Source organism: Rosa chinensis, chromosome 2, assembly GCF_002994745.2.
Source record: "Rosa chinensis cultivar Old Blush chromosome 2, RchiOBHm-V2, whole genome shotgun sequence".
Classification (NCBI taxonomy): domain Eukaryota; kingdom Viridiplantae; phylum Streptophyta; class Magnoliopsida; order Rosales; family Rosaceae; genus Rosa; species Rosa chinensis.
The window spans coordinates 31,067,761-31,094,322 of record NC_037089.1 but is presented as its reverse complement, the minus strand read 5'-3'; the positions used below and the strand labels follow the sequence as shown (position 1 = coordinate 31,094,322).

General features: G+C 37.6%; 1 protein-coding gene, 1 long non-coding RNA gene and 1 other non-coding gene across 4 annotated transcripts; all 3 read left to right on the top strand.

The window, feature by feature from the left end:
* Window positions 1–15,419: 15,419 nt before the first annotated feature.
* LOC112188905 (RING-H2 finger protein ATL78) lies at window positions 15,420–16,607 on the top strand. The gene has a single exon (XM_024328135.2). It carries the CDS (start codon window positions 15,641–15,643, stop codon window positions 16,346–16,348), a length of 708 nt encoding a protein of 235 aa, XP_024183903.1. The 5' UTR covers window positions 15,420–15,640; the 3' UTR covers window positions 16,349–16,607.
* Window positions 16,608–19,688: 3,081 nt separating this feature from the next.
* Window positions 19,689–22,735, top strand: LOC112186609. 2 transcript variants are annotated; one of them, XR_005807664.1, is made up of 6 exons: window positions 19,689–19,849; window positions 20,153–20,289; window positions 20,757–20,931; window positions 21,643–21,800; window positions 22,393–22,466; window positions 22,556–22,735. It is a non-coding gene; the product is annotated as an uncharacterized LOC112186609 (transcript). The 2 variants fall into 2 exon arrangements; XR_005807663.1 differs by having other exon boundaries at window positions 20,153–20,931.
* Window positions 22,736–23,553: 818 nt separating this feature from the next.
* On the top strand, window positions 23,554–24,994 carry LOC121051969. Its single transcript, XR_005807665.1, has 2 exons — window positions 23,554–23,763; window positions 24,202–24,994. It is a non-coding gene; the product is annotated as an uncharacterized LOC121051969 (long non-coding RNA).
* The last annotated feature ends 1,568 nt before the right edge of the window (window positions 24,995–26,562 follow it).

Sequence of the window (26,562 nt, the reverse complement as noted above, 5' to 3'; positions counted from 1 at the left end):
GCTAGTTTGGTATCAGCAGTGATCCATATATATATGCTCCGATTATGAATTTAGTTTTTACATGTTTTTTGGAGCCCGAATTTTGGTGTTGTGTTACGTTCTTTCCTAATATGGTAAATTTTCGTACTGTAATCGACACGGTTTATAAGCCTAGATCAATCAATGCGTTAACTGTATTAACCTCCATTGGCAATTTTTATCAAGCCTTCATTGACAAAATATTGAGTTTTCTTGGATAAAGAAATTAAAAGAAGTACAAGAACCACGCACGCACAGTCGCACACAGCCTCCACCAAGTTGACCAAAAAGGACGGCTGAAAAATTAAGCAGATAAAGGCAGAAGATTATGCGCGCCACACCAAAGAAGTAGGAAGAGATTGTCCAGATGATGAACCAATGCATGCATCAGTTCTACAATAGCCAAAATTATATACCATCTGGAGAGTTTTCCGGAGGGCATTTGCTTCGGCTACAAGAATTGCCATCGATGAATCTATCAGTTCATGTTACATGAGCATATACCATACAGGGTACAGTACTATACACTACGTTGATATATGTTTGCACTACTGATATATCTAAGAAGTACTTAATTAAGGCGACATGTGGAGAATAAAAATGAGCAAGCAAGTTCACCATGAATCCGTTGTAGTTTATATAAAACTGTCCTTTTGGATGCTTTTTGTTACAGGTCGAAAATGAGCTCGATCAGAGAGTTGTGGAACACAATGCCTTCCCTGCATGTAAAGTAATCAAATTCCGCGCATGGAACACATAAAGATTAGTAATAGTTACTCAAAGTTGATAAACTAATCTGGGGTTCACGTCCAAAACCAATTGGCAATGGATGGAGCGGCTCAAACCCTTATAAACTCATAGGCAATGTCCCATTTTTCCCATGTGGGATGTATATATTCTCAACACGCCCCCGCACGTGTGGCAAATTTTCAAGCCATACACGTGGACAACTTGGGTGACGTGGAACCCGTGTGGCCGTTAGGCATGCACACATGGGTAACCTGGCTCTGATAACATGAAAGCTTGAATCCATGAACACAGAAAAGAGAGGAAGCAGAGAAAACAGAGAGAGTTTTGTTATAACAATCAGGCAAATCTGTTGCAATCGAAAATGAGGGAAGTGCAGCAGCTTTATACTTGCCCAGATTACATAAGAAATTGACACGTGTACAATAGCTGTAGGTCACTAACCACTTGAGCAAGTAAGCTGCAGTAATAAGGTAAAACAGTAATTTTTACTACTCTATTAACACCCCTCCTCAGCTTGATGGGAGGACCCTGACATCAAGTTGGCACACAGGGACAAGTATTGACTTGAGCATAAACCCTTAGTGATAAATCTGCAAGCTTTTAGGTCAGATGTGTTCTTCAGCCAGGAAGAAAGAGGGGTAGTAAGTGAGAAGCATTAAACAAGGGATGACAAAGACTTAGTTGAGCATCAATGACAACTGGCATTGGATGAGAAGGAAAAGATGCAGCTATAGATTGAGGTATTGCAGAAGTTGGTGGTTGGAAAGCATAGTGATGCCTATGAAAGCATTCAGCTGCGCTGTGACCTATTTTCAAACAAATTTGACATTTCAATGAAGCGCTAGAGGTAACAATTTGTCGAGGAGCAGATCTTTGAGAGCATGACGAAGCAGTATGGCCAAAACAATAGAAAATTTGGCATTTAACATTGAAAGAGCTGCTGGAGAGCGTGGAGATTGCGAATTTCTATGATAGCACCTAGATGCATAATGACCGGTCTTTTTACATAGCTGACACATGATTGAACTTAAGTAGCCTTGCTGTGAGAGACCTTCACTTTTATGTGAGCAACCATGCATCTTGTTGCATGAGACCTTCATTTTGCTCAGTAGCACCAGAATTGAATGCTTCATTGTATTGATTTTCACTAGTATTGTAAGCATATCCAGAATTTCCTTGTGGTTGAACATACCATTAATTGAATATGGGATCATGGGTTGGCAAAGGTTGCATTATGGAGTTCTTATTCTGTAGAACAGTATTTGCAGCATAAGTAGAAGTCATTGTAGGAACAGATGCAGTGACATATGGAGAATTCATGTACCTTGAATTAGGCATAGACTGTGCAGTATATTCAATAGAATGGGCAACACTACTTAGAGGCATCAAAGCAGTAACGTCGTGTTTGGCATCTGTAACATGAGTTGGTGCATGAGTAGACCCTCTAACATTATCACCTTGTGCTACGATTTCGGTACTGGAAGGTAAGGAAATAGACTTGTCAACCTCTTCAATTTCAGCTTCAGCAATGATCAAAAGAGACCTTAACTCTTGCATTGAAATGGGGTTATGCTTAGCCCTGATTAAAGTTTTCATGGTAGTATAGTCTGATGGCAAACCAAGAAGAACAGAGACAATTATGTCTTCATTTGTCATATGAGTACCTACATTAGCCAACTGATCACAAGCAATCTTCACCCGATCCAAGTATTTATCAATAGAATCTGAACCTTTTTGGAGACTGTAGAAGTTGGTCTTTAGTTTCTCTTTGTTAAACCATGAAGTAGAAGCAAACCTCTCCTTAAGAAAACACCAAAGTTCACTAGAAGTGTTATTGCCAACAACAAAGTAGAGAACACCACTGGATAAAGTAGTAGCAAGCAAAGTCATAACAGCAGAATCATTTTGTTTCCAAGTAAGGTACTCTGCTGTCATTTCAGATGAGACACCTCCTGCTTTTGTGATCATGTATTGCGAAGGACAAGGAAATGACCCATCTACATATTTCATTAGGCCACAGCCTCTTAACATTGTCTCTAACATAAATTTCCATGTGACATAGTTCGAGTTGTCTAAACGGACTGGAATCAGATTGCAGAAATTGGACAGCAGACAATTGCTTAAGTCATTCATGATGGTAGGCAATTATCTTTTAATATCTTGATTAAGAATGACCAGAAATCAACACTCAACAATCACCACTAGTGAGCTCCAATGACAATCTGATGCCCCAAACCAAGTTTTAACAAAACCAAACTCTAACAATGTCCAGATGAATAAAACCAAATTCTAACAACTTCCGGCTTCTGCAAAGTGTAGCATAACCATTCTATATACTAGCAATACGTTTCTATGAGGAAACTGTAGTATGACCATCTCGTAACAGTTGTCCATAGGAGGAACTATATAGACCTTGTAACTAGTAACCAATCTTCACAGCTAGATGCAAATAATTCCAGCAAAAATTCAACTATATGGAACTTGAACAATTTCAAATGAGAGACAAGAGTTTTAAGCTTCCGATATCACATAGTATTTCTACAATCTTCAATTTCTAGGAAATCACTGTGAGATGTGCAATTCTAGTACTGAATCTTCGATTAACAGAAATTAGGGTTTCAACAAACTTCAATCTCAACCAAATCTCAATTTCCAACTGAATCTTGTACTAAAAATAGTAGCAGGCAACTTCAATCATATAATCAAGGCTTCGAAAGCAGAAAGCAATAACTAATCTCAGTTTTTCATAACAATGACAATTCTAGATCTAGAAAAACGAACTTATCTTCAAGCTTGAATTTTTCAAGAAAATCAACACGAGAATGATAGAGATGAACTACAGCTTTATAATCTTCAAGCAGCAAAGTAAATGCAACAAGATTTTTATCCCGATTGAACCTGGCTCTTAATCTCGATCGAATCTGGCTCTTGATGGCATGATAAAGTAATCTGGGGTTCACATCTAAAATCAATTGGCAATGGATGGAGTGGCCCAAACCCTTATAAACCCATAGGCAAGGTCTCATTTTTCCTATGTGGGATGTATATATTCTCAACAAAAGTTATATAAAACATATTTTGAATTCATAAAGAGTGTGTTGTAGGTCTAGCCTGCATAGCTTTCTCCAGCAATATAGAAGTCATGGGACTGGCTCATTTTTATTCTGAATATATCTTCTCGTAGTTATGCATCGCCTGTAGACATTGCATTGAAACTTTTGTAATTAGTGACTTGAATAGAAACTTTGAATCCACAACTTTGCAACTTCGAGGACTCGATCCTTTCGGGTAGAAGGGACACTTTTTCCCCTTCCCTTGAAAGCTAAGTGTTAAAAACTCGATGACAGTCAAGGAGGTTGCGCCACTAACGCTGCAAAACAAAACATATAGTCAACATGAAAGAATCAGTATCATACTAGTAATTAGTAAAGACCTTCTAAAGAAAATGAAAAGAAGAAGAAGTTAAATTAAAAATTGGCACCTCTATGTTTACGTTCCAATCTCATTTGCTTCTTTCAAGTTGTTTATACTATTTCTTCGAACTTAAAGTTGTGCAGAATGTAAAGAGCATATTATTAGTTTCACGACTTTGTTATTTACTTGACTGGATATCAGTAATGTAATTGCATGTGAAAAATCAAAGGTCATTATTCCATTCCACGGAAAATCAAATCCATTATCATAGTTTTAGAGATATCTGTCGGTTAGCTCAATACTTTACTCACATTTTCTTCATTCAAGTTCATAAGAAATGTAATTTTGTTGCTGACAAGCTTACAAATTAAGATTGATCATTCCTTTTTAATTGCCTTTTCATGGAGTCATGATTTTCCTTAGAAGGCTGTATTTTTTTTTTTGTATGATAAATTTTAAGTTGGCTGCATTCATTGCTTCTCCTTACAGTTTGTTTTAGTAATTTTTCATTAAAAAATAAATAAATGCATGTACTTTACTATAAAAGTAGTGACTGGTTATGTTTTAAAAGAGAATGTGTGAGTTGTGTCTAGAACTTGATACGAGATATCCAAACGTAACTTTAAAATGCAAAGGTGGAGGTTCCTTTCTTCACACTTTTTTCCCATTAATTAAGAAGCAACACCCATTGGAAAAACTCCATGGATGAACTCTCCCGATCGGCACTAGACACGTGAGGCAATTTCTGTCAGCAGATTAAAGTGAGGGAGAAGATAAATATACTTATCTCTTTCTGGGTCCCAAAGAGCAACAACAAACCAAGTGAAATCCAACCCACCAAGATATAGATCCAAGTAGTGGTACTTGTAGTACAAACAAAACCCAAAAAGCCATGCCCTTTAATCTTAGCCTATCTTTGATCGCTTCCTACTCTAAAACGACAGAAGCATAAAAGCACAAACAAGTATCCCTTCACATAAAATGATGGCTTCCTCGTCTCTGGCAGCTATTGTATCTCAAGTTTATAACATGAAAATACAAGTACAGATTGTGATTTTCTAGAAAATGGGGATTGCAAGGCACATATCAATCCCTACTGGGCAGAAACCAAAAATAACAAACAGAATACCAGATTTTTTGTTACGCAGTGAAAATCTCAACTTCTGAGATTAAAAACACTGCGGGGCTCTTACTTTTGAGAACCCAAAATAAGAATCATCTTATTAAAAAGGATATGTTCTTTTACACACATGAATAGCACTAGCTCGGCTATAATGTTTAGACAAAAGCTAACACAAACTTTGTCTATCTTCTTGAACTCCTTCTCTTGAACAATCACCAAAGCTTGCTCTTCTTTCTTCACAATTTCTCTACTGATCTCAAGAGAGTTTTATGCATATGAAAACATGATCAACAACATTTATACATGGACCAAGTGTTTTGACTCTTTGTGAAGACTCAATATCAAGCGAACATGAAAGACTCTACCAAATATTCTTGCGTCTCTAGGTTGTCTCCCTTTGCCTTCTGTTTTTCCTTCTTGTCAGAGTTAGCTATCGTGTTCACCAAAACAACCAAAAACAGCTAATTAACCTAATCCGCCTTCTACAAGGAAAAACAAATCTTTTTGTGTTATTAACAAATATATATAATTAAGGACACCAAACCCTAAAATATTTGAGAAATTGGATTAATATGGCACACAAAAAAATATCTTTAAATAACCAAAAGATATTAAACCCATTAACCTCAACGATACTTTCCCGTTTTGTATGGAATGTCAATGCACAAAACTTGTACCTACATAATATGATTAATATCCCTTCACATAAGCATGGTACTTTACTTCTTACTTAATTAATTTTGTTAACCGTTAGACGACAATCTTCATTACATGACTATTGTAGACAGCAACAACTGTACAGTAAAAAAAAAACCGGCTACATAAAAAAAATAAAAAAAAATAAAAAAAAAAGAAGAAGAAGAGCTCGAAGCGATAGAATACTTTCATACATGATACATGAAGATACAATATTGATTAGTTTTAATTTTTAACCAGGTTAATTGCCTTTGTCTGAGTTTCTTTAAGGTGTTTCTGTAAAAGTTTTGCCTTTATTTTTGAAAGTTGATAGTTTAATAGGCGAACTAAATTTTGGGAGGGTGGGGAGGATATGCAAGATGGGGGGAATTGCTTTTACTTGCACCTTCTAATTCAGTCAATGTGAACAGCGATGATCATCGTCTGTTTTCTGACTCATGATGTAGAAAAATTTAATAGGATTGTATGCACCGACAGTGCAAGTGCATTGACGGTTATTTTAATTTCTAAAAAAAACAACAGCCACTCATCTAATCCACTCATTTATATATTTTAATATAAAAAAAATTACATCTATTTATATTGCAAGTACCCATGCACTGACAGTGTATGGAATACACCCTCAAAAAAATTACATCCATTCATATTGCAAGTACTCATCCAACGCTACAGTACGTGAGACGTGACTATACTTGATTCCATTCCGAGCTCAAAATGGAATTGCAAAGTTTTAAAATGAAAGAACTCGAGTGTCCTCCTTCCCTAGAAAACTCCCTCATTGATTGTACGATGTCGGAAGTTCAAGAGGCCGATGTTGGCCTTTCGGGTGCCATGTCACGAAAGTTGGCACAAAAACAAGTTCTGGGCCAAAAGTTCCATGACAACAATAAGTAATGAAAATACTATGTACCTACTAGTTAATTTTAATAATAACACTTTAAAGTAGGTGCAACTTGTCATTATTTTACGGTAGCAGATTTTGCTTTAGTTAGGAGCCATAAAGTGAAGACCCTGCAGTAAACCCTTCCAGATTACAATAAATCTAGCTACTTGCATGGCCAGAAGATCATTCTTGATTTCGTTGCAAGTTGAAAGCAAAGGGGTAAGATCCTCAAGGGACCATCTTCCTATCCAATTTTGCCCTGCTGGCTCTTCATAGTTAATTATAAAGGGCGCCGACAAACATTATATTGCATAATTGTACTACAATATTGATTAAAAGTTAGTTTTAATTTATTGATGTACAATTACGTTACGTTAATATACAGTTCATTTGTTTATTAAAAAATATATCAGTATATAAATTTTCATGAATATAAAGAAGTTTCAATTTTTAGGCTAGAGTTAACATGGAATCCGTAATGGAGCAGAGATTGTGAACTAGTAAAATTGCCGCATCGTTTAGCAGGTTAGAAATTTGCTACTCAACCTCTAAATTTTAGTTGTGTTAGCAAATCTGCCCTTGATCGATCGGACTTACATAGAACATCGATCATAACATCATTTGAACATGTAGTAGTTCCTAAGCGTAGATTACGGAATCTAAAAAAGGTAATAACTTAATATAGATGGTACAATGAATGACAGATTTGCAAATCGGTGATAAGTACGATGGGATATTGGGAGGATTTAGGATCACTGTGACTAGCGCGTTGTCCTGACTAGTAGTGCCCTATACTAATTATTAAACTACAAAGAGCATTCCATTGCAATATTCAATTTGTTCATGATAAACGAGTCAGCACGACCAACCCAAAATCTTGCTAATCAAAGTAAGCTATGCTAATAAAGTAGTCGTTGACTATTTCTCCATAGTTCCGAGGTTTTCCAATTAAGAAAACAAAAACATATATCAGGCCACAAGGGTTCATACTTCAGAGTTGTTTATGGTTTGAACATCTAAGTTTGAGATTGCTGTAACTTTTAAAAAAAAACTGTTGTTGTTGTGTTGTGAAAATAATCAACTGTAAATTAAAATAGTTTCGTGTTTGGTAAATAATATTTTTGAAAGTGCTATCAATACATAAAACAACTGCAAAGCGTGTTTTGATCCATAGTAGCTTCTAAAAGCAACATCTGGGCTGCTTTTAAAATCTGTTGTCAGTGACCTATAACTTTCAATTAAAATTATTTTTTATTTATTTACCAAATACAATAAAATCTAAAATTTTGAACAAAAGCTGATTTTTTTTTTTTTTTAAAGTGAAGCAATCCCAAACGGGGCTTAAGAGCATCAACAAGTGAAGGGACTTGTGTTTTGATAGTTAAGGGAAATTGATAAGAGGTCTTTGGTATGGGTTTTGGTCGTCTTATCCCATGATAATTTTATCAGGACTGGTCTTAAATTGTGTCACCAATGATGGAATACCTGTAATTTTATTAATGCACATGTAGATAACTTATTCAGTTTAACTGCTTTTAACCAATGTTGGAGACAATCAATCTATTTCAACCGTCTCATTATTCTCTACTCTTAAATTTCTGTTAAATTTTTTTTTTAGATCTAATAACATGCGTGCAATTGAGCACAACAGATTAAACAGTTAATTGTGAGTGCGGCAATATATATTATCTTTTCTTTTATTTATTTTTCAATTCTTTTATTTTTAAAAGTGTTGTCAATTCTCTCGTTTTCTTTTAAAAGATAAATTGTAAGGGGTCCTTGACCCAAAACACTAAAATGAGCCAAAATTATCTCACTGACCCCAGCAACAGATTTTTAATCTCACTAACCCAATTTAGAGTACAATGACAAATATACCCTCAGCCTAATTAAACAATCTCAAACTATGCCACTCTCTCATCTCTCTCCCCTCTCTCTGTGCAAAATCACCGGCCACTCTCTCTCTCTCTCTCTCTCACCAAAATTTGAAAAACCCACAAAACGTAGAAACCCAAATCTGAGAAGCAGAACCCGATTGAGAAAAATGGCGGCAATTTCACTTCACAGAGGAAACCTGCACCGCGTCCCATTTTACCTTAAAAAAACAAAAAAAACAAAAGAGGCGGACCAACATTTTCGCGAGCTCCTATCCTGAGCAAAGCATGAACCAGAAACCCCAAACCCAACCCAATCCCCCACCACTCTCCTCCATTTGGCTTTCAACCAGGACCACACCTGCTTCTCCCCACCACTCTCCTCCAAGAAGGAAAAAAAAAGTTTTATCCGGGGGGTAATACAGGGCTATTGGCATGGGGGACAATAGACGTTTTTAAATTGATATAATCTCTTCATTTTTTTCTTTAATAAAAGTTTTAACTATCTAATTTTAGGAATATTAGTTCCCATTCCGACTACCGAAAGTTCTATGGAGGGGCAATAGGCGTCTATTGGGGGGCAATAGACCTCTACATTAGGGTCGGGGAAATAGAGGTCTATTGGCCCCAAAGGCAATAGATGTTTTCATAAAATTCCGGTGGGCAGCAGTCGGTTACCTGATTCTGGCGAAAGTAGGCCGGATTCCAGTGAAGTTGGCAGGATTCCGGCAATCGGTGACAGGAATCCGGTGACGAACTCCGCGGTTGATGACCGGTTCCGGCGAAGTCTCCTATGGTTTCTCTCTCTTCCATTCTCTCTCTCTCTCTCTAAGTAACAAAGGTGTGAGGGTAAAATGATATTTAAAAAAAAAAAAAATCTTAATGGGGTATTAGGGAATACCTCTTTAGAGTGTTTTGAGTAAGAGGGGATTAAAAAAACTTAATGGGGTAAGTGGGAAAAAAATTCCTAGAAATGGGGTCAATGGACAAAACCTCAATTGTAAATATAGGTATTAACTTTTTGATAAAAAATTTACTAACATTTTTTGTGAGAGTTTTACAGTGCTAGGGTTTTTTCTCTCTGCCAGGGTTTCTACGCATCTTCCTCTCTTCCACCATGGTTGATCATGTTACTGCTCGTCTGGCAGCAGCTTTGGCGATCTCCTAAGATGGTCGGACATCCTTTGGTCCGGCTGGTGCTGCTGCGGTGTCTTCTCATCACTTCACGGTGGGGAGACTTCTCTCTGTCATAGCCAAACGTCGGGGTGATCCAAAGGCTTTCTTGGGGACTATGACCTCCTTATGGGGGCTTGGATATCGTCTCTCTACATGCGCAGTCAACGATTGATTTGTTTTTTAGTTTTCAAACCTAAAGGACGGTCGAGGGAGGACTGTGGTTTTTTAGAAAGTGGGCGCTAGCTATGGCTGAGTTCGATGGTTTGAAAGATCCGGCGCAAGTACCGATCTCTTCTTTTCCAGTGTGGGTGGAGATTATGGGTCTACCACCGGCCCTAGTTACCGAGGGCGCTGTGGCGCTCATTAGAGCTACTTTAGGGGAAATTGTACATTTGGATAAGGCTGGTATTCGCAAGGGTATAGCGGCACGGGTTTGTATCCGTCACCTTCTGTCGTCTCCGGTGAAGCAGGTTTTCCCTCCATCCACTTTTGATTTCACCTCTAGGGCATCTGCGACGATAAGGTTCCTCTATGAGAGAATTGTCGGGTTCTGTCGGGTCTGTGGTATGATGGAACACCAGCGGTCGGGTTGTGATGGTCCTTCGAAAATGTTGTAGGACTCTGTCGGCGCCAACCCTAACCCTAGCTTTGTTAGGTCTGTTGCTCTGAGTCTTGTGGAGGTTTTGGCTCAGTCCACAGTACCTAAACTCTTTACTTCCGTGGCTAAGTCGACCTCAGGTTTACTCCAGGGTTTCTTTGCGTTGGCTATAGCGGCCCAACTGGCCGAGATTCCATCTCCGGTTCAGGGGATAGTGCGCCCATGCAAGCTGCTACAGTTGTCCCATCTCTCAGTGGGAAGAAGAGAACGGCCTCTGCGACCCTCATGCAATATTCTAAACATAAGAAGACAGTTGAGGAGGTACCTCAGGTGGAGGCTGTTGATCTTGGGTTTGAACCTAAATTGCCCTAAAGAGCAAGAATGGGGTTATCTTAGTTTCCTCGGCAAAGAAGGTTAAGTTGGGACGTCCTCCTGGGCGCAAGAATAATCCGAAACCCGTGGCTCTGAAACCTAAGAAGCTGATTTCTGAGGATCCAAAACCTCGGAGGAAGAAGAGTTTTAAGGCAGTGGCATATCCTTCCTCTGGTGAAGGCAGCTCGGGTCTGGCTGCAGGAACACCAACCCTTACTGGTGGGGAGGTTCACATGTCTTCTGGCAAAGGTTCTGAGTCTAAGGAATGTACTCCCATGGGTGCCCTCGAATAGGGGACGTCGAAGGGAACATGAATAAATTGGGATGGTCTTTTGTCTTTGGTCGGGGACCATCCTAGTAGTGTCGAACTTTGTTTCTACAGCACTTGAGCTTCATCTCATGGATTCATTATGTTTGATTAGTTTAGGTTTGTCTTAGATTTTTCATTCATGACTCTTTCTGTCGTTGCCCGGAGTCCGAGTGAGTCATCTCTTGTAATGCTTCCTACTTTACTTCAATGGACTAACACCCCCCGCATTCAAAAATAAATAAAACTTTTTGATGATCTATTGTACCCGTTACATCCTAGTTAAAGCTCCTTAGAAAGTAAAGGCTAAGGCGTTATATATGATCATACTGTTAGGGACGATCCTCCTTTATTTCCACCTTAAAATTAACCTCCCAACAATGAAAGTTTTATACTTTAATTAAGTTAAAAACTTCCATATTTGGAATTTTCTCAATCAAGAAAGGTATCCAATTTTCTCTCAACCACTTCAAGGAAAGCTTGGAATAGGAAGCTTTATTTGACATTTCCGACTGGTATATATATAGTTATACACTCTCCTGCTCCAAATGATATGATGCTCCTATTTTTGTTTTGATGTTAATCCTGAAATTTTGCAGGTGAGCTGAAACTTGTTGTCTAAAAAAACTAACACCGTACCGTAGAAATTATAGACAAATGGGTAGACTGGGGTTTAGGGTTTAGGGGTAAGCTATATATAATATCGATCTTTTGTCAAAAACATTGTCTCTTCTCGGTTAATCATTGAAATAGGTTTTCTGCAAGTAGTTCAGGAGAAATTTAACATTGCGGTAATAATTATCACCCTAATGATCTGTTATACGCTCTCAGATTAGAAGTTGGTGTTCTAGAGTCAAAATGGTAGTGCATCATGTTGGGCGCCAAGCCCTGTCCGCACCTTGGCTAGCTCGCTGGGTATTGATTATCATATGCAAGTTTTGTTTGGTAGTTATCTACTTTTAATTTTATTCGGAAATTTTCTTCTAAAATATCGTAATCGTAAATGATTAATGAATTACTTTTTTCTCGAATAGTCACATAAATCATTGTTATGACTCTTATGCTCCATGAATTGTTGCGAATTTGATTTGAACTTATGATCTCCTTATTTTTTTTGGGTGCGGCTATTGCCACCCTACCATTTTCTTAGTTCACCATAGAAACATTTGAATTATTAAAAGACTATATTACCAAGTGCAAAATGACTAATAAGTACACTAATTTTCTAAAATCTAAATTTATAAATAAAACTAAATACATAACCAATTAATCAAAAACAAAGACTACTTAATTTCTCATTGGATAACATTAATCTTCTTCTTCTCTTGGAAGTTGCAGACCTAGTGCGGCGTTGCTAAGGTTTACTTTCTAGAGATCTAGAAAGCAAGAATTCTACTACCATGGATTTGGAAATTCTTAGTTGGAATTGTAGAGGAATTTGCAATAACACTACAACGAGAGCATTGAAAGATTTGATTGCTCAAAATCGTCCTCAAATTGTTTTCATCTGTGAAACAAAAATCAGTCATCTCTCTGACTTTAACGCTTTGTCCATTACCTTAGGGTTTCCCAATTCACGGGAAGTCTTGAGCGATGGGCAGGCTGGTGGCTTGGGTATGTTTTGGAGTGACGAAGTGCAGGCGAAGATTGGAACAGTTTCACAACATCATATGGATCTGTTCATTGACGGCGGTACTAGAAATCCTCACTGGAGATTGACTGGCTTTTATGGTTATGCACGGACGTCCGAAAGTGATCGTTCCTGGCAGCTGTTACGTGATTTGAGAGATTTAGATGCACTGCCATGGATTGTTATTGGGGATTTCAATGAAATTCTCAATAATGATGAGAAGAAAGAAGGTCCGATTAGGGCAAAGAGACAAATGCCAGAGTATCATGATGCTCTAGGTTATGGTGATTTATTAGACCTAGGGTTTCATGGCCATCAATCTACATGGTGGAACTCGAAAACCTAGCTCCGTCTGGACAGAGCAGTTTGCACATCTTCCTGGTTTGATATCTATGGCCATGCTAGGCTACAACATCTGGCGCCTAGTGACTCAGATCACATCCCTCTCCTACTTCATGCCAGCACGAGACCATTGCCTAAGAAAAGGACCCATTATAGATTCAAGTTTGAATCTTACTGGTTGCAGAATAGTGAGTGTGATGATGTTGTGAAGACGGCTTAGGCTACTGATGTTTCTGGCTCACCCATGTTTCGTGTGACGAAGAAAATTACCTATACAAGGTTAGAGTTAGATAAATGGCAGAAAAGGGCGTTTCGGGGCAGACAAATGCAGATGCTTGGTATTAGAGGAAGATTGGAGGAGTTGCTTGATGTTCATTTGTCTGAGGCTATGACGAGGGAGAAGAAACAACTTATGGAAAATCTACAGTGTCTTCTTTCACAAGAAGAAAGCTTTTGGAAGCAACGTTCCAAAGTGCATTGGTTGAAAGAGAGAGACCGAAATACGAGTTATTTTCATAGGAAGACTGCTAATAGGAGGAGAAAAAAATACTCTTTCTGGGTTGTATAATGAAGATGGCGAATGGTGTGAGGATGATGAGGAAGTGGAGAAGGTGATAACCTCTTATTTCTCAACTATGTTTACTGCCTCCGAGATTGATATGGAAGCTATGAACACAACCTTGGAAGCAATTCAGCCTTGCGTTTCTCAAGAGATGAATGTTCAGTTATGTGCACAATATTCTCAGGAAGAGGTGAGGTGTGCTTTATTTCATATGTATCCAACCAAGTCCCCTAGCCGGATGGCATGCCTCCCCTATTTTTCCAACACTATTGGGAAACTATTGGGAGTGACATTACTGAGGCAGTACAAAATTGTTTACAAACATGTCAGTTTTTGAAGCAGATTAATTTTACACACATATGCCTTATTCGGAAATTTTCTTCTAAAATATCGTAATTGTAAATGATTAATGAATTACTTTTTTCTCAAATAGTCACATAAATCATTGTTATGACTCTTACGCTCCATGAATTGTTGCGAATTTGATTTGAACTTATGATCCCCTTATTTTTCTTGGGTGCGGCTATTGTCACCTTACCATTTTCTTAGTTCACCATACAAACATTTGAATTATTGAAAGACTATATTACCCAAGTGCAAAATGACTAATAAGTACACTAATTTTCTAAAATCTAAATTTATAAATAAAACTAAATACATAACCAATTTATCAAAAACAAAGACTACTTAATTATTTCTCATTGGATAACATTAATCTTCTTCTTCTCCACCCAAATTTAAATTTATTACTTTTTTTTTTGTCCTTTTGTTCTCTCCTCATAGATAATTCATTATTGAATTTAAAAAATCATTAGTGTTAACTTCGTCAAAATCTTTGCAATATTCTTTATGAACACTAAAAGTCTGAAAGTAAAAAAAACAAAACACGAAAAAAATCAATCTTTTCTTCATTGCTCATAGTTGTTAACTTACTAATCTTTTGATATGGAATGAAATAGATTGATGAACATTGATACTGAAAGAAAAAAAAAAAAAAAAGGAAGTAAATCAGATTATGATTTTAGTAGAAAACTTTAATATATTTTAGTTTTGTTATTGGTATAAATTAAATGAGAGATTTTTGTTATAAAAAAAAAATTAATTGGATATGTCATATAAGGATATTTCTAGAAAGAAAAATAGGTTAGATAAGTAAATTTAAAAATTGAAATTAAAATATATGGTGTAATGAGCAAGTAGGATGAACAAATTAAATGGTAGAGTGCCAATAACCACACTTTTTTTTTTTAACTTTTTAATTATTTAAAGGAAACAAGAGAGAAATGTTGGCATATTTCTAACACACTTCAAATAGGCACCCAATAATTGAGTACTTAAAGAATCTACACTTTTCGAATCCCCTCCTAATTGAGAATTACTAACTCAAATTTTGACCTTGCGGAGACTCTGTGGTCTATATTAAGCCTTAAACCCTCCTATTATTGATTGATTAATTAAGGCTCATTTTCTCCCGCGAAGCTTCTTAGCCCCTTCCTTTTGTTGCCCTAATGGGTCCCAAATCTCATTTCTAGATATGATTCATTCACAGAATAAGTGCCGCGTGTGATTCTCAAATGCGCCGAAGGTGGGAGAGGCTCCCACCTTGATTAGAAACCACCATTAAAACTATCAAGAGGCTCAGTGGAATACCCATAGGATTTCAAAAATCTCTATTATCTGCAACTTAAAATAAAACCTTCCCTATAATGCGGGCTAAAACCCCCTCAGAATATTCTCCAAGTATGTTACAGTAATCCCTGTATATTAAAACACGAAAAAAGCGAATTCACCTCCTTTAAAAATTTGAACTTTTTCGTATATATAATCCCCTTCTCCAGCTTCTGCAACCATTAATTCACTCTCAGACCAACCTCAACCTCTTCCCAAAACTGAACATGCCTGCTTCTGCTTCTGCTTCTCACCAACTTCACGATCTTCTTGGGGACTTCTACTCCAGGAGACTACTCCTCCACAACCCACTTTACCCTCCACCCATCTCTCCATCTTCAACCTCGCACGACACATCTTCGTCCTCTCCTGATCAGTACCCCGGAGACAACAGCTTCGATGCTAATGTGGTCATGGTGCTCTCTGTCCTCCTCTGCGCCCTAATTTGCTCTTTGGGGCTCAACTCCATCATAAAGTGCGCTCTGAGGTGCTCGAGCTTCGTGTCCTCGGAGTCTTCTTCTTCCTCAAGAGACAACTCGGCGAGGCTGGCCAACACCGGAGTCAAGAAGAAAGCTCTCAAGACTTTTACGACGGTGAATTACTCAGCTGAGCTTAAGCTTCCCGGGTTGGACAGTGAGTGCATAATTTGTTTGTCGGAGTTTACAACCGGCGAGCGCGTGCGGCTACTTCCCAAGTGTAACCATGGATTCCATGTGAGGTGCATCGATAAGTGGCTGAGCTCTCACTCTTCGTGCCCTAAATGCCGGCACAGCTTGATCGAGACGTGTCAGAAGATCGTTGGCTTCAGCCAGGCAGATAGCTCGTCGGAGACAACTCGTGCTCTTCCTGTGCAGGAAACTACAGTAAGCATTGCAGCGCTTGAACCTGAAGGGTTTATTCGTAATTATAGGGGAATTATTAGCCAAGCTAGCTAGCTAAATTTATAATTCTTTTTTGTTAGTTGCATAATTATATATATGTGCTGGATTGCTGAGGTTGTGCTATGTGCCTTTAGGGTTTTAATGGATGAAGCACTAATTCAAGTATCTTCATTTCTGGTTAGAGGTCACTATATAGCTAGCTAAGCCATCCCACCAGCAAGGCATAATGTAATCAATGCTAGTAGTTGTGAATTTGTACAGAGTACTTTGGAATCGTGAATTATTAAATTTTTTTGCTCCTAATTGTATGAAAGTAGTGAAGAATTTCGATCTCATTTTTTCGTTTTTGAGCACAATCTAAATGCCCTCTACCGGTAAACGTACAAGTCGCTGCATTTCCATCCCGTCTTTGAAACTTGATTGATATGTCCAAGGGGTGACTCAACATTGCAAGATTAAGCTTGTCTAAAGTGCTGTCTATTCTGATAAAGAAAGCCACTTAAAGACCCAGAAAGCCTCCAAGGGGTTTCCTAATCAGATGAGACAACTGAATTTCTACCTTTTCCTTTATACTAAACTTTTAATTTGAACCGATATTTTGCTAAAAAGTGATTGCCAGTGCTATTTTAAAACCCTTAAAAGCCAATTATTGTTCCATTGTCCATTCTCTGGTTTTTCTTGCAGGCCTATAGCATTATTAAGGCGGCATATCCGCATATGCAAACACAACAAAATGGAGTACGTACAGTACCAACCTTGCTGCTAATTCATATATATATATATATATATGCATGCTACAGTATATATGCTACAGTAAATTCAAAAGATAGCGCCGTACACACTGAAACAGGGGCAGAAAGCAAAGTATATAAAAGAAGGATTTGATCGAGAAAGTTAATTAATGGAGCATAAACAGAACTGGAAGCTGAGGATGAAACCACTACTTGCTTTCAAGTTTCAAATCAAATTAAAGTCTGTACTAAAAGGGTGATTTTGTTACATAGTACTCACGTGAAGTGTCTCCAAATAATAGGCGTTAAGCACTGGCTGTCATATAACACTAGATAACCTAGCTAGGCCCGGCGGCTGGGAATTGAATTTGATTAATTTCTTAGGCTAGTTGAAAATGTGCTCATTTTAGATATAATAATATCGTCAAGCACTGATCCCATAAAAAAGCTCTCCCAATCTTATAAAGTAGTACGAAAGTGCAAAATAACAGTGTCAGGCCCGATTCTGCAGTGCTTTTACTAGTGATGAAAGCGCTTTCGGATACTATTGGACAACAAGATCAGTGGTTTCCACTCTGTACATGATATCAGAGCCGCAGTTCTATTAGTCATCTGCATCGATCAGCAGAAATGATGTAATGATAGGTTCTGGGATGCTACAAAAGAAGAGTTCTAGCCAATGCATTATTTCTGCCCTTCAATCTATATACTCCCGATCTGTGTTAAATCCCAACAAGAATACAATAGCGGAGTAGCTTCCGGCTTGGATTGTAGTAGTATGTTAACTTATGAGTTCTGTTTGACTGCGGAGCTGGATTTTGTATATTTTCAAGGAAAATTCGTCCAAACAGTGCCTGACTTTTCCAGACTATTAATTTTCATACTTATATTTTGAAAAATGTCATAATGGTACCTGAAAATTTTGCCCCGACCCAATTTCCGTATCTAGCAACAGTAACACTATGCCAAAAAAGCCTTCAGACGACATAAGTTTCGTTTAGTGTCGTCTGAGTTTTTCAGACGACATAATTTTTTGTTATGTTGTCTGAATATAGGCTAAAACCATACCCGTTCAATTTGAAAAAATGGCCAGCCTTCAGACAACACATATTTGTTGTTGTAATAGATGATGATTTCCTATCCCAAATTTGGAGGGATATCCAAAATTTGATCAAATACTTTTCCCTCTCAAATAACCAAGCTCTAGTTGACTAGAAAATGTTGTGACATTCAGACAACATTTAATTGTCGTCCGAGTGTAGAGCTTGTTTTAAAATTTTCTAGGTTATATTGACTTGTGCGTTTTGAACTTTTGATACAAGTCATTTTCTGTCCTTCGAATTCTCACTCGATCGATCAGCTCTCTCAGCTGTACCTAGAACTCGCGAAATTGAAAACCTCAAAAACCAGCCTCTCTCCTTCTCACTCAGCTCTCTCAGATCTTGATTCTCACCCCCTCCTCTGTCTTCTCGCTCTCTCTATTCTTCTTAGTCTCTTCCTCTTCTTCTTAGTTTCGATTAGGTTTTTCTTCTATTTGGGGATGGGGACCTGTCCATCACCACAAGTCTTTCACTTCCCAAGAACTAAATCACAGAGCAGGGGCGGATTCAGCCCCGATTGGGTAGGACTCAAGCCCCACCGCTGAACTCAGTTGGAGAATTGGAGCACTCCCGAGTCCCGACCTGAACGAGGAATATGGAACACCAAACACAACAACCTGCAAGGCTACAACCAGCAATCCGTCTCCGCCAGTCCGCCTCTGCAGTCTCCGAGCTCCTCCTCCAGGCTCTAGGTATCTCACTATCTCTTACTCCCTCTCCGAGCTCCGCTCCTCCTCTGCTTCTCCTCTGAGTTTCTGAATTCTAAATTTCTAATCTGTAAACTTGGGTTCGATACTTTGAATTCCATTTGATCTTGTTGGGAAATTATGATGGGAAATTAGATTTTGAATGGGTAAAGTTGAAATGGGTTTGATTTGACGATTTCCATTTGATATTTTGATCTTGATGGTAATTTTAAGTTTTTAACAAAGATAATGTTACTGATTAACTGATCTGGTCTTGATGTTGATGTCTATTTCCATTTGAGTTTTGATCTTGATGTTGATTTTAATTAAGGTAATGAACTAATGATACTGATTGGGTAGTTAGAAATGGGTGTGATAACTTGATTTCCATTTAATGTTGATTTCTTCTTCAATTGCAGTTTGTAACTTTTTAAGATTCATGATTATATGTCTTGTATCAGTTCGAAATTGTTGGGTTATTCACTCCGGTCACTCCACCGAAAGAGGTATTCTAAAACCCAATTCATCTCCTAATTGATAAAACCCAAATTGAAATTATTAAAGCTAATGAAATTGTTAATAATATATCCCAGTTCTTGGGTGGCTTGAGTTCTCTGAATTTGTGCGTGTATCAGATTGGGAGGTGGATTGAGGAGGATGCTTCCGTTCTTGTTCCTGCTGATATAAATCATATAATCAACATTAAGTTTGGGGATATTATTCCAGCACATGCTTGTCTCCTCGATGGTGATCCACTGAAATTGATCAGGTGATTTAACAATCACATTTTCGCAAGATTATATGATTGAATGGAGCTATTTAGATTTTAGTCTCATTTTTTGCATTTGGTCTTTGCAGTCTACACTTGTCAGTGAGTCACTTCCTGTGATCAAAGGCCCTGGTGACATTGTGTATTTGGGGTCTACATGAAAACAAGGAGAGATTGAAGCTGTGGTGATTGCCACTAGTGTTCATACCTTTTTTGGCAAGGCTGCTCATCTTGTCGATAACACAAATCAACAGGCCCACTTTTAAAAGGTATGTTTACACTAGATGATTTTCTTTCTTTTATTGTACAAGCTGTTTTCTACTCATATTGCATCGTTTGTTTGCTTTTAGAACAAATTGCTAGACACAGTTATGCTTCTATAATGGGCTTTGGGTGAAATTTTTAATTTTACTTTGATGATATCGGATTGGCAAGTCTGTGTGTTAGCTGAGTACATAGGTTGAGAGCTTAGTGGTCAGTGGCATTAATAGGCTGCTAAGTTATCTTAAGTTTCTGGGCAAATTTCATACAATTCTTTATTCACTTTGGTAGCTTGATGCTTGGAATTGCAGTGCTAGTGGGATTCCAGGAGAGAATATGGGTGTTATTATACAATTCCTCTTGATCATGGTCAATCTGGGAGGACAGATAGCCTCTTGTATATCCTTCATGGACTCTGCTAACCTATGCTTCGATGACTATTGGTTTTGTAAGTCTCCTTTTCAGCAGCTCATCTCTTATTTGGGATTATACGGATCTGGGTTTGAGTTTGAAGGTCTTGTTTGGGCCATTAGAACTTAGTTATGTAGATTACAATTGTATTTTGATTTGATAGGTCAGTAGGTTTTGATTTTGTTTCATTTTGATTTCATAGACTGGCTTTGGTTCAATGACTCTTGTCTTGGTCTCTCCATGAATTCGAAGTCAATCACTTAGTGACTCTTCATCTCTCTCTCTCTCTCTCTCTCTCTCTCTCTCTCTCTCTCAATCTCTCCTGGACGGTTGCCAGCACTAGCCCTCTCCCTCTATCCTCGAATTAGATCAGGTGCTAGTTCTGGTTGTTTAAGCTTTGTTTTTGAAAAAGGTGTTGGCTTTGGTGAATGTTTCCGGGATTTATGTGATCTGGGTTGTCATTCGATTTGGTTTTTATTGGGTTTTTGATGCTTTTCTTGCTAGCTTTGGTTGCTGGGATATTGAAGACAAAATAAAAGAGAAGAAAATGAAATGAAATGGGCATGTCCTTCATTTTCTCTATGGTTTTCTGGGTGCAGAAACATACTGTGATTGAGTCCAAGCCTGAACATTTTCTGGATGACCTTCGTTTGAATAATCCATGGCCTGAGCTTAGAAGGTACAGAGTGCTATTTTCATGTTGTTATCTGAGACATTATCAATGTCAGTCTCTTTTGCATTTCTGATAAAAAGTCCTAGTAGTGTACTTCCAACAACTAGGGAAGAGAAAAAAGAGTTCAAGGTTTACCTTCTTGATTTGTATATTAATTACTATGTTGAACAATCGTTTTATTGCTGTTCAGCACCGTGATTTTTCTTCCTGTGTTCTTGAATTTATAAGGAGCTTATCAAAACTAGGATGACTGCAGATGATGTAGATAACTACAGTGAAGCATTGAGAACTCCTTTAAAGTCTTTACTCCTTGAGGAATTAGTGAGGATATGTTATTCAAGCATTGGTTGGAATTTTGAGAACGTTTTTAGTTGAAGAGGCTGTTGCGAATGGAAATTTTCAAGATAGGATATAGTTGTCACTAAAATTCGAAATGACATTGTTTCTTCATGTCAGGAAAAATTCTAAAATTAGTATTTGTTTAACTAAGCTACAAACTGCACTCAATTACTGCACCTGCATAGATGCAGTGTCGGTGTCACGCTTTGTCAATTATTGCTTACATTCTCACTCCTTTGGGGTTGGTATTGGCTTTATGGTTTTGCACACACTTCTTTGGAGTTTGCCGTCATAACTAGTGTTTCAGCCTCAAATACTCATGCGTGAATATCAATCCCCATTGAGCAGGTGGTTGATTTTTCTTACTTTATGTCTCAGGTCCAGAGTTGCAACAAATAATTAGTGACAGCCGTTCTTAAGTTCATTCCGGTTAATCAGACTTTTGGGTCATGGTGGCGGCATTGAAGATTTGTGAAACCAAGATTGAATCTGCGACAACTGGATATAGTGTGCATAAATTAGATCTGTTTATCTTGGTGAGAGTGTTTTTTATCACTTAACATTTATAACATCTTCTAGAGTCTCTGATTTCCTTATGATAAGTTCTGAATTGATTTCCTTAATCTCCAACTGATTTCCTTATGGTAAGTTTTGAATTGATTGATAACCCTAAACTGTAGTTTCAAAATGGTTCAGTGTTCTTAGTTGTGAGTGTAAGGCAGTTTAACTTTGATGCATTGATTAAAAAAAAAGGAAAAAAAGTAAAACCTAGTGTTAATGGCTTAACTCATATTTTTTGCAAACAGAGTTTTTAGCTCTAGTCCTCGGTTTTCCGACATGATCATTGTAAATACAGAAATAAATGCTCAGAGTTGAAGCATGTTGTCTAATTGAGTGGTCCATGCAGGGAGGGAACACCTGAGTAATCTGACTAGAAGTCTTCGCTTTAATAAGGCTCTTAGATTTCTGCCGTTTTCTTTGGATGCATGAAGGTTGCAAAAGTTACTTTTTATATATATATATTTTTTATCAAGTAATCAAATGCTTGTATTTAGCTAGTCAAATTCTATACAATCCATACCACTATTCATTTATTTAGTTGTATAATCATAAATTTTCACTTTACAGGAATTCCTAGCAAATGAAGGTGGTGGTGAGGCACCCCTCGAGGGATCAGTACCAGATATAACATCTTCAACTGAGTTAGTCGACATCCCCAGAATTTCATGTTTCTCTTTTGTGCTTTAAAAACTAATTTGTTGAAATGTGTGCTTTATCTACTTTCTTGCAGGCACTATGTAGCTTTACAGAAAACCTACCAAGCCAAGGCTGAGGCTGATTTTCTAGTATTGACCAAAGGGTTAGGACTCTTCTAAAGAGAATTAGTAGAGATCCTAGTAGCAACTCAAAGGCAACTGTTATAAGTTTCTGCAAGAATGCTAGAAAACTCAAAGTAAGTGTGTGGAGTTTTATAGTGTCATTTACTTGTATTCGATCTGTTTGATTGTTGGTTTGATCTTATTTGAGCTCCTGAATTTGTTTCTTTCGTTCAAATTTTGAAGATTGTAAAGAGTTAATTGGGACGGGGCTTGGCAATTGGATCCATATAGATTCCAAACTACTTGTATTTTCCCTTCATCTTCTGTTTTGAAATTGGTCTTTGTTGTTTGGTTTTTAAAATGTTGGACAGCCATTTTGATTGAGTTCTTGTTGTTAGATAGTTTCTTTTGATTCCTCGTGCAGTTCGCATCTGTTTCGTTACTTTTTCCAGAGCTATGAATTAAGTATGTGTGATTTTTGTTTTCTACTAATTATGTAGGCATTGTGCTATTTGAATTTGAGTTTCTGGAATTATATATGAGAATAGGGTGAAGTTTTTGAAGAGTTTCAAAGAGGCTATGGGCTGCTGAGCTAGAGTGGAATATAGGGCAGCCCATAGCCTCTTTGAATCTGATTGTTTGGAAGCTTAAGTAGATCAGTTAGGGATTTGAGTATTTCTTCTATTTCTGATTCTTTGGAGGTTGGAGAGGATACATGGTGTCGAGATTTGCAGTTTCTGATTCTTTGATTTCTTCGATTTATGATTCTTTGGTGCTGTTTGAATTTGGGTTTCTGGATGCAGGTTTGAGATGGTTTTGATTTGTAGTGACTTCAGTCGAGATTTGCAGCATTTGCTGCTATCTTCTTTGTTGTTGGTGTGTTTTGTCTTTGTCTTTTTTTTCTTGTTTTGGGTAGAAAGGAAGCCTAAGGCTTGGGAAGGGAAGGGCAGGGGCTAAGCTGGCTCAAATTTGTTAGATCATGCTGAGAGATTTGTATAATCTGAAGTTTGGGTCTGGTACTATAGCTTAGGATATTTGAACAAAAGTTTTGGCATGTTTGGAATATAAATAAGAAGATAAAGATAAATTAAGTTCATTGCAACTTCTTGCTGTTCTGTTCTCTCTATTTGTAGGTAGATTTCCAAGGACTGTCTTCTTGATGCTCTCTTTGGTTGCTCAGGTAAATACCTGTAATTAACGTTCTCTTATATTTTGGATGTCAGAAAATTTAAATACCTGCAATGGTGTTGATTACTTTCTGGTAATGTCCAACGTAAAAACAGTAGCAGCCATAATACCTGCAATGGTGTGAATTGCTGCCAAACGTCTCTGTTAATTGCTTCTTTTTCCTTCTCTCTTAAACTATCTGCAAGTAGGTAGCTAGCTGGAAAAGCAATTATATTAATTCTTAATCTTTCTTAGAATAGAAATAAGAAGGTAAAGAGAAATTAAGTTCCTTGCAACTTGTTGCTGCTTTGTTCTCTCTATTTGTAGGTAATTGATCTTTATAATTTTTGCATGTGTTGGTAAGTCGTCGATGAAATTGATGAAAACTCGGATCAATGTGATTTTCAATATTACCTACAAATTTCTGAAATAATTGATTTGTACAATGCAGATGGGCTACATGCACTTTGGCACAGTCAAGATATATGGTTCTGAGGCTGCCCTTATAAACACTTTAACAGAGACGTACGTTTCAAGATGGGACTATAAAAAGAGAGGACATTTTTGTTTCCTCTAAATTATGGGGTAGTCATCACCGTGACCCTATTTCAGCTTTGAGACAAACTCTAGAGTAAGCACATATACTAGATTACTATACCTACTAGCAACAAATTCATTTCTTAATCTACTAGAATTAGATATGGAAGAATTCGATTATTTGGTTTAGGATTATTGGTCTCAATAAACCTTTTCATTGTTCCCCACATTTTTATGTAAATATTGAGTCTTTAGCTTCATTTTGATATTGGCTTTTGCTATTACTATGTTTGTCTCACTTTCTGCAATCAAGTTTATGTTTTTGCTGTTAAGGTTTGGAATTCTCAACAGTATATGTTATGGGTTGGCATCAAGTTTGGTATTTTGAGTCCTGGCAAAGCATATCTGCAGGGTTATGCATGTATGCTCACGCACCCCGGAATACCTTCAGTTTTCTATGACCACTTCTATGCTTCGGGTGATTCCATTCATGATAAGATCGTGAAACTGGTACAGCAGTACAACTAGCTAGTTCCTTTATTGACTTGTGTCTAGTAGAAGTTCTTCCTTTATTAAGCATTTGGACTTCCAGATTAGTATATATCGGTCATTTTGAACTGATGCTCATGATTAGGTTTGTGTACATGAGACAATTGTGGATTAATGGAAATTGTAATGAATGATTTTGGATGTGGATTTTATGGTTTCATGAATGAGCAATTTTAATTTCCAAAATGCATGCATACCAATTGTAACAAAGGACTACTACCATGTGTTATCTCAAATTGCAAACTACAACAAAAGCACACTAATGTGTGGTTGCAGCTATACAAAAGCAACACAAAAACCAATTAGAAGTCTATTGTCTTTTTGGCATTGGGACGACATAAAATTGTAATCTAAAGGGCAAAACAACAACATAAGTTAGACGAAAGTATTGGCTGAAGCATATAATAACAACAAATAAGTGTGGTTGGAATCAATCACAGACAATATAAAAGACCTAATAAAAGACCTTTCACACAACACTTAAGTGTCGTATGTATGGACCCTAGAACGACACTTAATTGTCCTCTTATACTCTTTACGACCACATATAATTGTCGTTTAAAGTAAATTAGCACAACCTTTAATTGTTGTTGTATGAGAGAAGACACTACATATGAGTGTTCATATTTCTTATTTAAGGGCATTCAGATCACACAAATAAGTCTTGCAAATATGCTTCACACAATAGCATTTAAAAAATACTGTGGTTGTTTTGTTTATCAGACAATACAAAACTGTTGTTTGAATGCTTTTAAAGATACAGATCACAATGTTCCCAAAATGCAAAACTCATCAGACAACACAAGACTTTTTTTTTTTTTATGTCGTCTGAAAAATCAGACGACAGAACACTTCTGTCGTCTGATGCCCCTAAGAGACGACACCGTACTAGACGACACATTTTTGTTCGTTCAGACGACAGAACAGTTATGTCGTCTGAAGGCCTTTTTGGCATAGTGTAAAGTCGTCAACGACATTAAATTTTAAGGGGTAAATCTGGAACTTCAGGCATTCTCGATTCGAACGAACCCTTTTCCCCCAAATTGGGTCATTGCCTCTGGCATATGAGTCAAACTATTTCTCTCCTTCACCCAATTCTTATCTTCAGCGAGTTAGAGATTTTCAATTAGTCATGTTTACCTCAAAATCGTCACGGCCGAAATAAGGGTCGAGGGATTTGTGGTCGAATCGTCCTTCTAGATTGCGCGGGAGTGCCAACTCGCGGCCGGATGGCCAAGTGAGGTTCTGATCTTATTTGTGCTTGTATTTGACTGCTTTCAAGTGATTGTAGGCCGAGGAAGGAACTCTCTCGGCCATTAGGTTCTAAATCCTTTGTTGCAAGGACTTTGGTTAGGCGTCAATCCTGACCGGGATCTTCTATCACGTTCACTTCTTGGGTAAACTCAAAGGTTCGAGTGACAAGCGAGAGATCTATCGGGTGAAGGTACTCGCAAATCACGGTGAAGACGAAGGTGAAGTGGACTGGGTTGTCAAAGCGTTGTGAGATGATATGTGTGTGAACAGCAAATCGCATCGATCCAATTTGGACTGTCCGAAAGAGATCAATGGACGATAATTCTACGTTACGAACTACTCCTAAGTGTGAAAAGTAAAGTGCAAATAAAGTAAATGAACAAGAAAGTAAAGTGCTTGAATGTAAAGTATTGAATTGAAACTGAGAAACTAGAAATGAAAACAAGTTGTACAAGTTGAATCGAAGGCAAAG